This window comes from Euwallacea fornicatus, chromosome 37 (genome assembly GCF_040115645.1).
Source record: "Euwallacea fornicatus isolate EFF26 chromosome 37, ASM4011564v1, whole genome shotgun sequence".
NCBI classification, from domain to species: domain Eukaryota; kingdom Metazoa; phylum Arthropoda; class Insecta; order Coleoptera; family Curculionidae; genus Euwallacea; species Euwallacea fornicatus.
In genome coordinates this window covers 1,237,467-1,250,906 of record NC_089577.1, presented here as the reverse complement: position 1 = coordinate 1,250,906, position 13,440 = coordinate 1,237,467, and the positions used below count along the sequence as shown (strand labels likewise).

At 39.4% G+C, this 13,440-nt stretch overlaps 1 protein-coding gene and 1 long non-coding RNA gene across 3 annotated transcripts in view; one reads left to right on the top strand and one right to left on the bottom strand.

The window, feature by feature from the left end:
* LOC136349429 (uncharacterized) overlaps positions 1-3,322 on the bottom strand; it is a 19,738-nt gene extending 16,416 nt beyond the window's left edge. Inside the window, exon 1 of the long non-coding RNA XR_010733793.1 lies at positions 3,159-3,322. This is a non-coding gene — a long non-coding RNA (uncharacterized lncRNA). The remainder of the gene's footprint in view (positions 1-3,158) is intronic.
* LOC136349428 (uncharacterized) overlaps positions 1-13,440 on the top strand; it is a 23,642-nt gene extending 10,202 nt beyond the window's left edge. For both annotated transcript variants that reach the window (XM_066300964.1, XM_066300965.1), the window contains exons 3-6: positions 3,465-3,593; positions 6,113-6,271; positions 11,474-11,669; positions 12,035-13,440. In XM_066300964.1, coding sequence (XP_066157061.1) covers positions 3,465-3,593; positions 6,113-6,271; positions 11,474-11,669; positions 12,035-12,217 — 667 coding nt within the window. In that variant the 3' untranslated portion in view covers positions 12,218-13,440. The remainder of the gene's footprint in view (positions 1-3,464; positions 3,594-6,112; positions 6,272-11,473; positions 11,670-12,034) is intronic.

Genomic DNA, 13,440 nt, shown 5'->3' with positions numbered 1-13,440 from the left:
AAGGCCCGCGAAATTAAATTTGCTTATACGCCACACAATATTGTAATCAAAAGCAAGTGATTTATGCTCAGTATACACATGGTGGGTTTGACTGCAATTTGCATGAGACTTCATGGGAGGTTCAATAATTAAGACTTCTTGCTTGCAACATTTTTGAATTTAAAATCAATTAGTATTTGAACGGATTTGCATGTTTTTCGGCATAATGTTTAATTAGAGATGAGCTATACCTAAGCGGAAACTTTAATTAGAAACCAGCGTCTCAGTGGTACCAAACGCAGATTAATCGAACCGATAACCTCGGGAATGCGGTCACGGTTAACAGTAATAGTTAAAATAGTGCAGGAACCCGAAATAAGTGTTATTTCCTTGTAATATGATTAAGATAAGCCACGATGGCAGCCGCTGTAAATATCTCGACACAGAAGCGACAGAGATATTAGATGAAGAAACTGATCATCTACCGCTCACGTTGGAGATAATGGCTGGCGCTGATGTATGTTTCAATGCTAGATGACGCCAAAATAGTCATTAAATAGATTATCTATATGTGGATAGTCTATGGTCGAATTGAACCTGGTAATGAATGTGGCACAAAAAGAACGGGTTAATGCACCGATGCACCGACGACAATGGCTTCCTTATGACGGTTCTTTATTAAGTCGGTTCCGCATTTTTCTGCCAATTAGGCACTACTAATGACATCTTCGACTACCGTGAAAAACATTCAATCCTCCGACAAGTGCTGGGAACCCACGTTTATTGAATTCTTGGTTGATTTCGAAATATGTAATATGTAATGTAATTGACAGGTTTAAAGGTTGGTTTAAGGTTCGGGAAGCTTCCGTGCCTCTTCTTCATCCTCATAAAATGTAAACTCAATCTGTAGATTTTCTTAGGGGTTTACGCAAGTGTGATTGGCAACGTCCAAAAGAGGAATCTCTCCCTTGAAAGTATAATCAAGTTTAAAAAAATTGTTTCTTCCAGATAGACGAACCTAGAAACTTCATTACAAAAGTGTCAAAGCTCCTAGGTTTACGCTTCAAATCGCTACAATATCAGGTTAACCTGTTCATTTTTTTGGACGAATTGTAGCTCACCACCAAAAGTCCAAATATGATTTCTTTAAGTTCCAAATGGCTTCCTTCCGCTTCGATCCATAGAGTAGCAACATGAAGCGTTTTCCCCTTTTATTTGTCGGACTCGGTATGTTATGATCTCTCAGTACATTAACGACATGAAAGTACCATTATTAATGGAACTATTACATATTGGATACCATGAGGTATATTCTCCATTTCGTCTCGTCTTGAGAAAACCGCGACGTTGGCGACCGTAAAACGACAACAAAAAATCGTTCCCGTTTATGCAACCAAAGTGACCGCACCATTGCAACACAGTTGCCACATCGCAACGACCATTCTCAATTTACCTGCTGATAGCAGCGCGGAAATCAAAGGCAAATGGGTAGTAAATGGGAACAATGAAAATTTGGAGAAGCGGCAACACAGCATGGCTACAGGTATGGGTTCCCCCTAGACTGGTCAAGGCTCGATGGGAAAGTGGTCTTAAAGTCTTATGTAACCATTATGTGAACTTGGTTGAAGGACTAATGACTCATACTTCGGCCACTATCAATGAATCTTCACTCATTATAAAGAATGAATAAAGCTTTAGTGTATGGCACCTAAGGAAAAAAAGGTGTTATATTCTCTACTAAACGCTCATGGTGTATGACTGAACTAAACCGATAAGTTCGATTAGCTTGAGGGTTCGACAGAGGTGGTCCACATATTCATAGCTGAACGTGGGCGGCAGCAAAAGTACCACCATTTTCCTTGATGTTCATTTGTTTAAACGCAACCAACGCCAACGTTAACGCTTTGCGGTGGAATCGCCGATTTGGGACACTCGGTATGAATATGACTGATATGGCCCAAATAGTGAAAGCTTCCTGTATAATTGAGCATTAAAAGCTAAATGCCAGACGGGCAGCAAATGCAATTATTATTCCCTGCGGAATTGTACACAATCAGGCGGCGTGGGTGTTTGACATTTTAAGTAAATTATTTATGCATGCGGGTCAACTATAAATGCACACAATAACATCTCGGCGATGCGGAGAAAAAATACCATTATTGATGTCAAAATCGAATAAGTGTCAAAAGTAAATAACAGATGCAGCTAGCGCCATCGTGCGTCTTCTCGGGAATTTAATGATTATGCTGAAAAAATTGAAAATTCCTAGAGATTGTAATAAAATCGCAAACAAAAAAGGAAACCGCCAAGGAGGTCGAAAAATCGACCCGCCACTGGCGCGCTACAGCTGAAGCGCGGAAAATTAGTGCGAAACTCCCTTTAGCCAGCTGAAACGGGATTTGAGGCACGTGGATGACACGTGAATGATTTGAATGGGAAGAAAAAACATACTAAGATTAATTAGTAATGGGGTTTCAGCAGGGATGATTCCTGATGGGTTCAATGGTTGAAAATCATTGTCTGATTGGCTTTGAGCCACTCTTGCGACGAATCCTCGGAACATTAACGATCCAGTGAAGCCTTTCTCGTCACAAAACCAATTTCCTTATTACCAAAATTCTAACCTAATTCAGTCAGCATCAGCTACGAGCAAGGCATAGTAATCAAGCGTGAAGAACTTGGAATTTTTATAGATCATTGACTGCAATGACTACCAGATCTTTGGTCATTTACATAATCCCCTTAATTGGATAGAAGTGCAATAAGCGCAGCAAATTAAACAATCATGAGCCGAATAACGCATGAGGAGGTTTGTCGAGCAAATGTTAAGTATAACCATCAAGAAGCAAAGTCAATTTGCCTTATGAAATTGCCAATTCACTGGTTATCCGATATTTAACCAAAGTTTTACTACCGGAGATGCGACGCAATTTGCAACGAGTCAAGGTGAAATAGGTGAGGTTCAAATTAGTTTTTGAGGCCGTCTACAGTTGCGCAAGGATATTCAGCGTTAAGTCTTTGAATGGGGAAGAAGAGAAGAACTTCTTCAACCTTTAAGCTCAGAAGTTGTCAAGGAAAACTCACAATTGGTTTAAATCTAACCTGAAGTTACGATAAGAATTACGTAGAATAATATAAAATTATGTCTTTTATACACATGTCAATGGCGGATTTCTTACCTGAAGTTCCATACGTTGCTTTCTATCTTTAGACAATTTCACCATTGCGTAGTTTACGGTTTTTCAACTTTGCTATTTTCGACCTGAATTTGAAGTGGGTTGATTTAAATTTGAATCAAAATTGCCCATTTTCCTCCAAAACTCTGGAAACGACTGACATTCGGTCAGTTATTAAATTCGTTACTGATGTGTTTTTTTTATTCGAGCCTGCGCACTTCTCTCAATTTAAATTCTTTAGGGAGTTAAGTGCTGGTCTGGCGCCGCATCGCAAACCTTAGGTTTCTGACAATTTCTCTTTCTTTATAGAGTGTCGTTTGGCAGCTCCAAAGGCTCAATGGTGGAGACCCTGATCTTCGAGAGCACGGTCCAAGAGGAACCTGAACCTAGTCCAATTCCGGAGAATGGAATATCCATTACTAATGGCTGTGATAAAGAGTAAGTCGGCAATCAATTTCCTAAGAGCGCGCTGTAAGACGTAAACAATCCTAGGAACAACTCATAACCTCATTCGTGAGGATTACTCGTTTTGTTTATTGGTGCCCCATTTTAAATTGCACTCCACGCGCCATCTGACGGCAGCCTTGCGCAACCACCATTTTACGCAATTGAGCGAAAGAGAGCTTTAGGTAGCACAAAGCGCTGCTAGCGCTACCTGTCGTCACCTTGAAAACTATGATTATCTCATAGAGGCGTGGTCTGTTCATACACGGAACATGGTTGCCATTACAGCCCTGAAACATCATTAGCAATAATGTTTAAGGCATGTTTGCGTAGTTTATAGCCGAATAAGGTGTAGTTCGAGCCGTCTTTTCGGATTTAAGAAGGTGCCTTAGTGAGGTTCAAGTGCAGATGGGGCATAGAGTGCGGTTTTTGGGATAAGGGCGCCAAAAGGGTGAGTGGGGCTGTGTAAGGAGTATTGATTGTTGTTGATGTTCGATGAATGTCAGGCGGTCTAGAAAAACGTCTTTAATGCTTTTTGCAGGTTTTTCTTTCGGATTTGTGCATAATTTCAACCCCCCCCAGGGCGAAAAAAAAAATGCGAAAAGTACCAGTGTTGTCTCAAGGTGTTAATCAATATATTCAGTCGGTTTCCACTTGTCCCTGAAATGCAACATGCCAATCAATCAAGCGCTTTATCTTCTTTCTAATTCTGAGATAAATGCAGACGCAGAACGAGAGTCTCCTCTGAGGGCAAACTCGAACTAATCTGAGCATTTGAAGACAGAAAATCTCTACCTGAAAACAGGTTCCACCCACATGGGTCGTATCTATATTTAAACCATCTTCTTGTGGGTATCAACAGGCAATATTATTGAATCAAATAGGGCACGTTGCCAATTCTAAAAATACAGCCTAACATGGGTTAGGCCTGGAGCGATTAAGTGCCATTTGTTGATTTCTTTTGGGGATCGGGCTATATCAAATGGCAAACCGTTCAATTTGAAGCCTGTTCAAGACAAAGTTGGGCGAGACTGAAGCTCCCTTAAGAGTGGAATGACAGCACTTCAAGTCTTTAACATTTCGAGCTTCGGTCTGAAGCTTCGTCAAGAACGCGTTAAAGAAGGCTTAATGGGACTGATGATCATATGAACTTGAAAAAGTACTCGTTTGTTGTGGCCCAAGGGTAGTTATTTGGGAATGCCAAATAATGGAATTTCAACGAAATTGCGAATAATTGTAAAGGCGGCTTTATCATTGAGCAAATATTTGATTTTAAAGGTGTATTAATGATTTCCCTGCGCTTCGTCGATTGATTGCTCATCTTCATTCAAATAATCACTAGATACTAGGACTAATGCTGTAAGAAAACAGGACTAAATCCTAAAAATACTTATTGAATATCAATTCTCATGCTCCTTTTAATCTAAAAGCCTTAAAACGCAATTCGAAGAACATTAAGCTGAGCAGAACTAAAGCTTTTTTAAGCGATGGAAACTGCAACCTTGAAACTTGTGTTTTCAAGCTTGAATACCAAATTGAAAACGAGCTCACTTGAGTGGAATTAAAGCACTTTTCTTCAACGTTTCAAACTTCAGACTTTCGTTTTCACGCCTTAAGACCCAATTAAGAGATTCTCAAAATGCCCAGAATTAAATTTCTTTTAGATTTTCCATTTTTAGAAATCCAAATTTTCAAACTTGAAAGTTGAAGAATTGAAACATCGCTGAACGCATTGAAATTTCAATTCTCAGTACTTTACTTTCAAATTATCTGAAGGACTTAAACGAGGCACAAGATCGTTTCGTTCGAAGTTCAAAGAAGGAACTGAAGGAGAAGCAGTGGAATAAAGATTTTATTGAACTATAACCTCCATATTTTCCCCTTGAAAACGGTACCAAAAAAACAATAAAAACCCTTTTGAAAACTCCCCCTTTTTGCCACCAAAAATGCTCATAAAAATGTCCGCAACGGACCGAAAACAAGTTTCATAAATCTGAATTCCAGTTTCAAACCTTACCATCGTGGTACCATTACCAAGGGTACCACTAGATCAGTCGCAACTGCCTTCAGAACACATTTTATCCATTTAACAACCATTTCGGAATAAATTATCTTTTAGTTGTTGTTGTGGGCTTCAACAATAAGCTGTTGAACGAAATACTATAGTAGTGCGCGGTTAAACGAGCCATGAAGAGGCACCACTCATGGCACCATTGTACCTAAGTCAGTACCAATGTGAGATGGGATTTACGTACATTACGTGAAAATTTAAAGCGACCTGAGGTCGTTATTGTTGTTTTATTGACCTTCAAAGGCACATCGTTCTGCATGTGTATCTAAGATGATGTAAGTGAATTGCGTTTTAACTTGGTTTAGTACCATTTAAAGGTAAAATTTTTCGTTCAACTGCCTTTTATGACTTGCAGAATTTAGTGCTGTTACGGTCAATTTAAGTCTAATACTGAACAGTTATGAAATGTAAAGTAACGGAGTTTTTTTTCTCAAAATTTCAGAGACGAAAGAGAGAAAGTACGAGTTACGTTTTTCCAACAATCGAAACCGCAAGAAGTCGACTTACCGGATGAGCCTTCATTCAGCGACCACGAGTTCGTCATGTCTTCGCCGGTGTTAAAAAACGACGTCAATCATGTGGTTTATAATCGAACCGAAAGGTGAGGAACATTAAAGGCTAAGATGACCCAAATTCAGGCCAAAAACGGGGCGTTAAGAGCAAAAATTGCAACTTGATGAACCTATAGATCATTAGCATCTCCACTAGATTCCTATAGCATCAGATTTTCACCTTAAAAACCAGTTGATTCGTCCCAAGTTGCTTGAAAGAATATTTTCATGAAAAAATGATATCAGCACTTTTCTCTAGCTTTTTCAATTTTTTTTTTAGTTTTTTGGCTATTATACTTTAAGAACGTTTTTTTTTTTTAATTTATTTTTTCTAACTCTCTGCGATGTTGAAATAAAATGTGTACTCCCACAAGATATGAACAAGAGCCTGCATGGGCTTTGGAATTGGATTAGTGATCGCGTATTCCGAACTATTAGTTTCTACAATGCGTTCGTTCTCCATTGGGTTTCTCTAGGTTTACATGCCATTTTTCGGATAGGGATACAAAGATATAACTAAATAAATTTCAACGCTCTTATATGAAGAATTTATATAAGATGGCCCGCGAGATCACCAGACCTAAACTCATATGATTTTTGCCTTTGGGGACTATATTAAAAATTTGGTGTTTACGACTGAAATTAACGCAGTGGCGGAGATGCGCGAACGGATAGAAAACGTTGCAGAAATGATTCTAAGAAAAAGATCTCCTCTGGCAGCATATACAGGGTCGTGAATAATGCAGGCGGTAACTTGTGTAAATGAAATCAATGGCGACAATTTTCAACAGTTTTTGCAGCCAGTGTCGGAAGTGAAAGGGAATTAGGTGTTTTGTTACTTATTAAAACTTTCATGCGCCATATTTCGGTTGTTTTTGGGATTTGGAAAAAATGTTACTTAAAAATTTTGCCTCGTTGAGGTAAAACTCCTACCTAAGATTCGCTCTGTATTAATAACTATTCCCTCCCTTATAACCACAAACCCAATGACACTGACCCTTTTTAATGGCAATCTAAACATGATCACCTTAACGGTCTTCCAATAACACGAAGTAATGACGGTAATTGGATTAATCGCCGGTTCTCCTACTTAGCTGACCTCGGGTCAAGTGCTTTAATCATGGTTAATTTGAGACATTTGTTTATCGTAAAGAAACTTTTCTCCTTTGGTACCCTCTCCGTTTGATCTGCCTGAGGCGTTCGCGGGTGCTTCTGCATAATTAAAAATTTTCCCTAGTTGCATTCTTGCCTTTCACTCTTCAGTTCTAAAATTGAGACCATCGTATCGAATGTCATGGAAAACCGCCAGGAATTCGGCGTCTGCGAGTTCTCATGTTAGTCTAAACATTCCTGCAAGTGGAGTGTTTTTCATCTGGTTTCAGGCCGAGATTATGTTACGCAACGAGAGCAAAAAGACGTGAATGACTCGTAATTGCGGTATGTGAAGAAGGAATTCCCATCAGATCTTCTTATGTTGCACAGACTCGGCTTAATGGTTGTAATAAATGAAACAGTACTAGCAGCAATCTCTTCGAGGTACAAAGTACTGTACTGTATGAAGAAGACTTTTTGCCGGCAATGGAACTTTACCCTCAAAGCGGCGTCAATAAGAAACGACTATCGTCCGTTTCGTTCCACTCTAAAACCCATTTCCCTGAGTTATTGTACACCTTCCATCTCCGCCAAGACTCCAAGGAAATTAACCTACATTTTCCAGTTTTGACGAGGCAAATAGCCATTTCCTGCGAACAAAAGGTCAGGTAAATTCCCACTTTCCGGCGCGTCCTGTCCGATAACAAGACTATTCAGGGGTGTCAACTGTGTGAGGGAACTAGGGGGTACGGCAGGAAACCGAATAGAACGAAGAAATAGATTGCGAAAAATCCACTGTTGAAACTAGTTTCAAAACTAGCGAATAACCGATAGATTTCTTTGTCTACGTATGTTGAAATTTGTTTGTCAGCACAACAGCAAAATTCTTGATCAAATCGTACCCATCGTGTGTAATATTAATTAGGACAGGGCCAAGTGAAACTAACTAAAAACTATGTAAGATCAAAGCATTTTCTCTCCATGATGCGGCTAATATGTAGAAAATTCGGACCCAATGAAAGCCCTACGAAGAACTAATAGACAAGAACAGATGTAATTTTTCTATGAAGGCTGTACATATCTGTAGACCTGATTTTTACATCTCCACGTGCACCACCATCCACCACCACGACATCAACCCATAATAATTCAGGGAAATTCCGAACTGAGAGATTTATTTCCCATATGCCTAGGGGTTGAGAACCGATCCTGCATGCCCGTAAATTCAATTTCAAATTCCCATCTCGTGTCGGGATAAATCTGCGACTACTAGGAAATTGGTTTTATTGCCCTGAAGTTTTCCCGAGATTCTGCAATTTTTACTATTAATTCGGGGTTGTTGCCAACCCTCACTCGAAATCCCCAGTTCCCCATTCACACACATACATGCACCAGCAGCTGAGTTCAGCGCGCACCCTCCCCGCCGCACCCCCACCCTAGTCAGCTTCGTTTCCACTTTTCCACTCGTGGATCGATGGCCCAGTATTGTCTGTGGTTAGGGAAAGTGCGGAACCGGAACCGATCCAGACTTTCCTTTATGGAAACGTCTCGCTTTGTCTCGACGTTACAAATTTGCGTGTGAGCCGCTTGCTTATCGCACCCCCCTGACGGGGGGTGATGAATTTTCCCTTGGAGTTTAAAATGTTATGGATCTAAATTTGTTTGGTCAATACCGAAAGTAGAGCACAATTGCTTACCGAGTGCTCTCCCCAAATTAAGCTAAGTGTATATCCAGGGGTTATACCACGTAACCAGATTTTCATCCTCACTATCGAACATCTGCCAGTGACTGAGGAGAGGTCAGAAACTTTTGCCCAAACCCACATAACAGTACCCCGAAACAACGTAATTTATTATGTTATTAGCAAACATAATCTCACTCCTAAGGTCATGAATGCATTACATCACATGTTATTTTTAATGCCAATCAAGCGTTACATACTGGGTGACCCAAAAATATATAGGTTAAGCCTTTAAAATTTATGTTTCTAGAACTATGAGTCTCTGAGTTTTAGCTGTTTTTGTGACACACAGTATGTGTCTTTTTTTAGAGCAGCAGCGCGTAGTAGGAATGCGCAAAGCTCGCAGGATTTGCGAAGCAGGAGCATTCAGCAGAGTTAGTCATCGCAGCAAAGTAGTAAAGTGTCGCTGGTCGTGACTCTAACAGTCCGCATATAGTCACGCCGTGACGCTGCGTCCATAGTTAGGCCTAAAGCGGTTTTTGTTTAACAGTAGTGAGTGAGATGCGACGTTGCCGGGGCTAAAAATAACGTCAGTGTCACGCCGCTTAATAGAGCGAACCATCGGCTTTAATTAGCCGGAATTAGTTCAATTTTCGGGGAGTGGTAAAGTGTCCCGTGTAAACGTTCCCACACGAAGAGGTTTATTAGCTAATTTCTAAATTAAAAAAAATTGCTCCCGCGCAGCTTTAAACCGGATGTTTCGCTGATGCGCTTGGTGGCTGATCAAGATCGCTCTGTGCGCGACCAGCGCTGTGTCATCAACATGAATAATGATGACTCGCAGGGAAAAAATTTGGACTACTGCTGGCAGCTTTCAATAGTTTTCAATTGCGCTTTTCCTAATCGAACCCCTTCTAGATGACTGAATTTTTCGGAACTCTCCCAAAGAGAAGCAAATTTCCGCCATTGTACCTACATGCACCTCTAGCGATTTTCGAGTTATCACCAAGAACTTGATATAAAAATAGAAATTATCTATAAACGAAAATGCCATTTCGTGCCTGCACACATTATGAAAAGAAATCGTAAGTTTACTGTTCACAAATGATAAATTATTTGCAGAACACTGAAACGTTTTTCGAGGAAAAATCGACTGCTCATTATAAAAATTAGATATTGAAGAAAATTCCCTCCTATGGTATGCCTCCGTACTCATTTGCCAGTAAGCTCCAGGGATGCTTTTACATAATCCAATTTTAATCTGCATTGCTTTCTTCGTTGGCTTCGCAGATCACTTTATACTTTTCATTGTCGGTTTACGGGTGATTCATGTTAAGAGGCCATAAACGCATTATTGCGTTTTCTCTATTATCTAAATAGAAGTGTTTATGGCTCCCAATTAATTCCGATCGGTTTCCTAATATATTTAAATTTTGAATTGAATCTTTGCAGATAGACAAACTTGTAAACATTCGAATTTACTGTGGGCGTATTTCACCGAGGAACTGCTTATTTACATAGTAATTTACATCAAACATAAGTGTCAAATATCCTTACATCAAAACGCGCAACGAAATCCACTGTTCAAATTTAAGTGTTGTTTACAGCACTAGTGCTGTAATCTTTACGTAAGGCTGGCCAGACTAGTAAACAAAACATTCTTAAGATGGTCGTAATCGAGGCCATCCATACATGGTGGTCTGCCATGACACATTGCGCGAATTGCCACTTTCGCTTTTAATTTGAGACCGGTTTTTAACACTGTGATAAGGTTTAATCTAAAGTTTAATAAACCTTCATGTGGTACCTCCCGTTGGTTAGATTTTTCTCTTTCATCCTCCTCGCTCAATACCTCACAACTGAAATATTTGCTTTTCGTAGAGCTTTCGATGGCATAATTTCTGCAAATATTTGAAAGTCTGATTTGTCTTCACTGATTTTGGAATGAGGTGAAAGTAAACCATCATAACAAGAACCATCATAACAATATGAGAACTAATTGCACGTAAAAGTGTTTAGTGCATCGCCGCATTTGGAACTATTATGATAGTGTTGTAGTGCACCATGGCAGCGCCTGAAGTGATCACCAACAACCCCTCCCATGGAGGAGTACTGTATTACGTGGTCAAAGTGCCCAAAGAAGAGGACAGGTAAAGCTCGTTGTAATTTGAACTGGAAACCTTATCCAAAGCCGAAATTTTTGACCTAAATTTTAATTTTAAATTCACTCAACCCAAAAAGTTCTATTTCGGTCTCGGCTTTTATTGCCAGACGTCCGCTGTCGTAGCCGAAATAACATTTTTCTAATTCCTACATACAAAACACATAGATCGGTTTCACGGTATGTTAACTGCGTTTAAAGCCGTCTATTTGTTTGATTAGGGGCTAAATTTAGCTACAGTTTGAACTAACGACTCTTAGCTGTATGATACCACTCAAATTCATGTCATCCGTTGGTCTGAATGATGGTTTTTGCAGCACGGAGAGTGGCTGGGACAATCCATTCCGGCCAGGTGGCGACCTCTCGAGGGAGGCCGATCAAATAGTTGAACTAATCAAAGGGGGGAAACCCATTACGCCGACGCCCGGAAGTCAAGCGCCACCGCTGCCCTCTGGCAACGAGTCGTTGGACGTCAATCATGCGGACAACGTCGATGCGGCCAGTCCGAAAAAGGTAAAAGTTGATTTCATGTCGGAATTTGGAAATTTCTGACCTTCTCAGACTTCAAACTCGAAGATTTCCAGTCAAAACAAAAACATTACTGCACGAAGAAGTGAAAAATTCAGTATAGGCCTGAGGGAGGTATTTCACGAATTTTACCGTCAGACTTGAAGTTTTCGTGTTGAAACTTGATAGTTCACGTCAAAATTTGACGTATTTATCCATTTTTCTTTTGAGATTTGAAATTTTCATTCAAAAGGCTAAAATTATGTTTCATCCTAGAGTTGATATTTAATTGGCAATTTTTTTATTTGTTTTAGCATCTTTGCCTTGAAACTTCGTACGGATTTGGGATCTATTTTTGTTTTTCTTCTTAGGCGACGGCCTTAGGTGCCAGCCCCGCCCAAAAAACCAACGGAACTAGTGACAAGAACCCATCTCCGGGTCAAGTGGACGTGCAGAGGAGCACGATAAAAGCGGAGGGGGATGGTGTCCAAGTCGAGACTGTGACGATAAAGAAGAAGAAGGGCTGCTGCAACAATTGCTGTGTGATATCTTAGACCGTCGACAGGTGGCGCGCGGTGCTAGAACTCAGCTGCGTAGCAGCGCGCTGCGCAGCGCTACAGCGCTGTTGCTGCTGCTGCGCAGCCCCTCGAGCGTATTGTGAGAGAAATAAACGGTATAATTTTTTAGTAATTGAAATTAAATATGGTGGATATATTGTGCTAACATGTGATTACTTTTTTTATATAACGCATGTGCTGTAGAGGTGGATTTACCTCAAAGTATCGAATATACATATAATATAAGGCGCAAAAGCCTCAGTCCTATAAGAATAGTAGTGAAATGATATTAAGTAGGGATCTTTTCTCAGCGTCGACCTCTACAGCATTGGAGTAGAACTTACAAATTTGCAAACCTAGTGTACAATAGCCTTACTGGAAAAGGCGCGTTTTATTTATTTTTTTTATTTGTATAATTATTAATACTGGGTGACCTAAAAATAAAATACACAACACAAGAAAATTAAAAAAAATTATGTTTTTTTGCCTCGAGCTTTGCAATTATTACGAAGGATGTGTAAGGTAATTTCGAGGGGGGTTTTGTTATAGTCAAAGTGGGCAACTAGTCAGCAATAAATAGGCGACAACTGAGGAGGAATGACACTGAGATAACAATTGCCTAAATATTGAAATATGATATTTTTGGACAATAATTGCGGCGTTTGTTCCTATTTATTGATAGTGAAAGTCGAGGCAAATTGGCATTTCTATTCTTTAAATAAACATAGAAAAAGAGGAAACAATTGCTGTCCTAATTAATATTGTGAATAAAGTAGAAGAGAACCTTGTGTAAATGCAGCTTGAAAAGCTTTTTTAAAACGTAGGATTATTAGAGGTGGGGAAACATCTTCAGTTTTACTTACATTATCTTACTCTAACAAAATTTGGACATTATAGAACGTAGTAATTACTAGATTTTTACGGATTTGGCTATGAAGCAGCTGCACCAATTTGTCTTAAACAAAAAATTTATTTATTTATCTACAGATCTTAAGTTATTATCACTAGGTATATGTGTCAGAAGAAACAGTACTTTTATTTCCATTTTTGTACGTATAAGAAGGTTTGAAAAAGTAACAATTTCTAGTATATACGGAGCATAAAGTGGAGTTTCTTTCATATAAGTTGATAGATTTATGTATTATATTGTAAAATACAGATAAATTTAATTTGTATACCAAACGCTATTATAAATGCATTAAAATAACTTGTGAAGTACA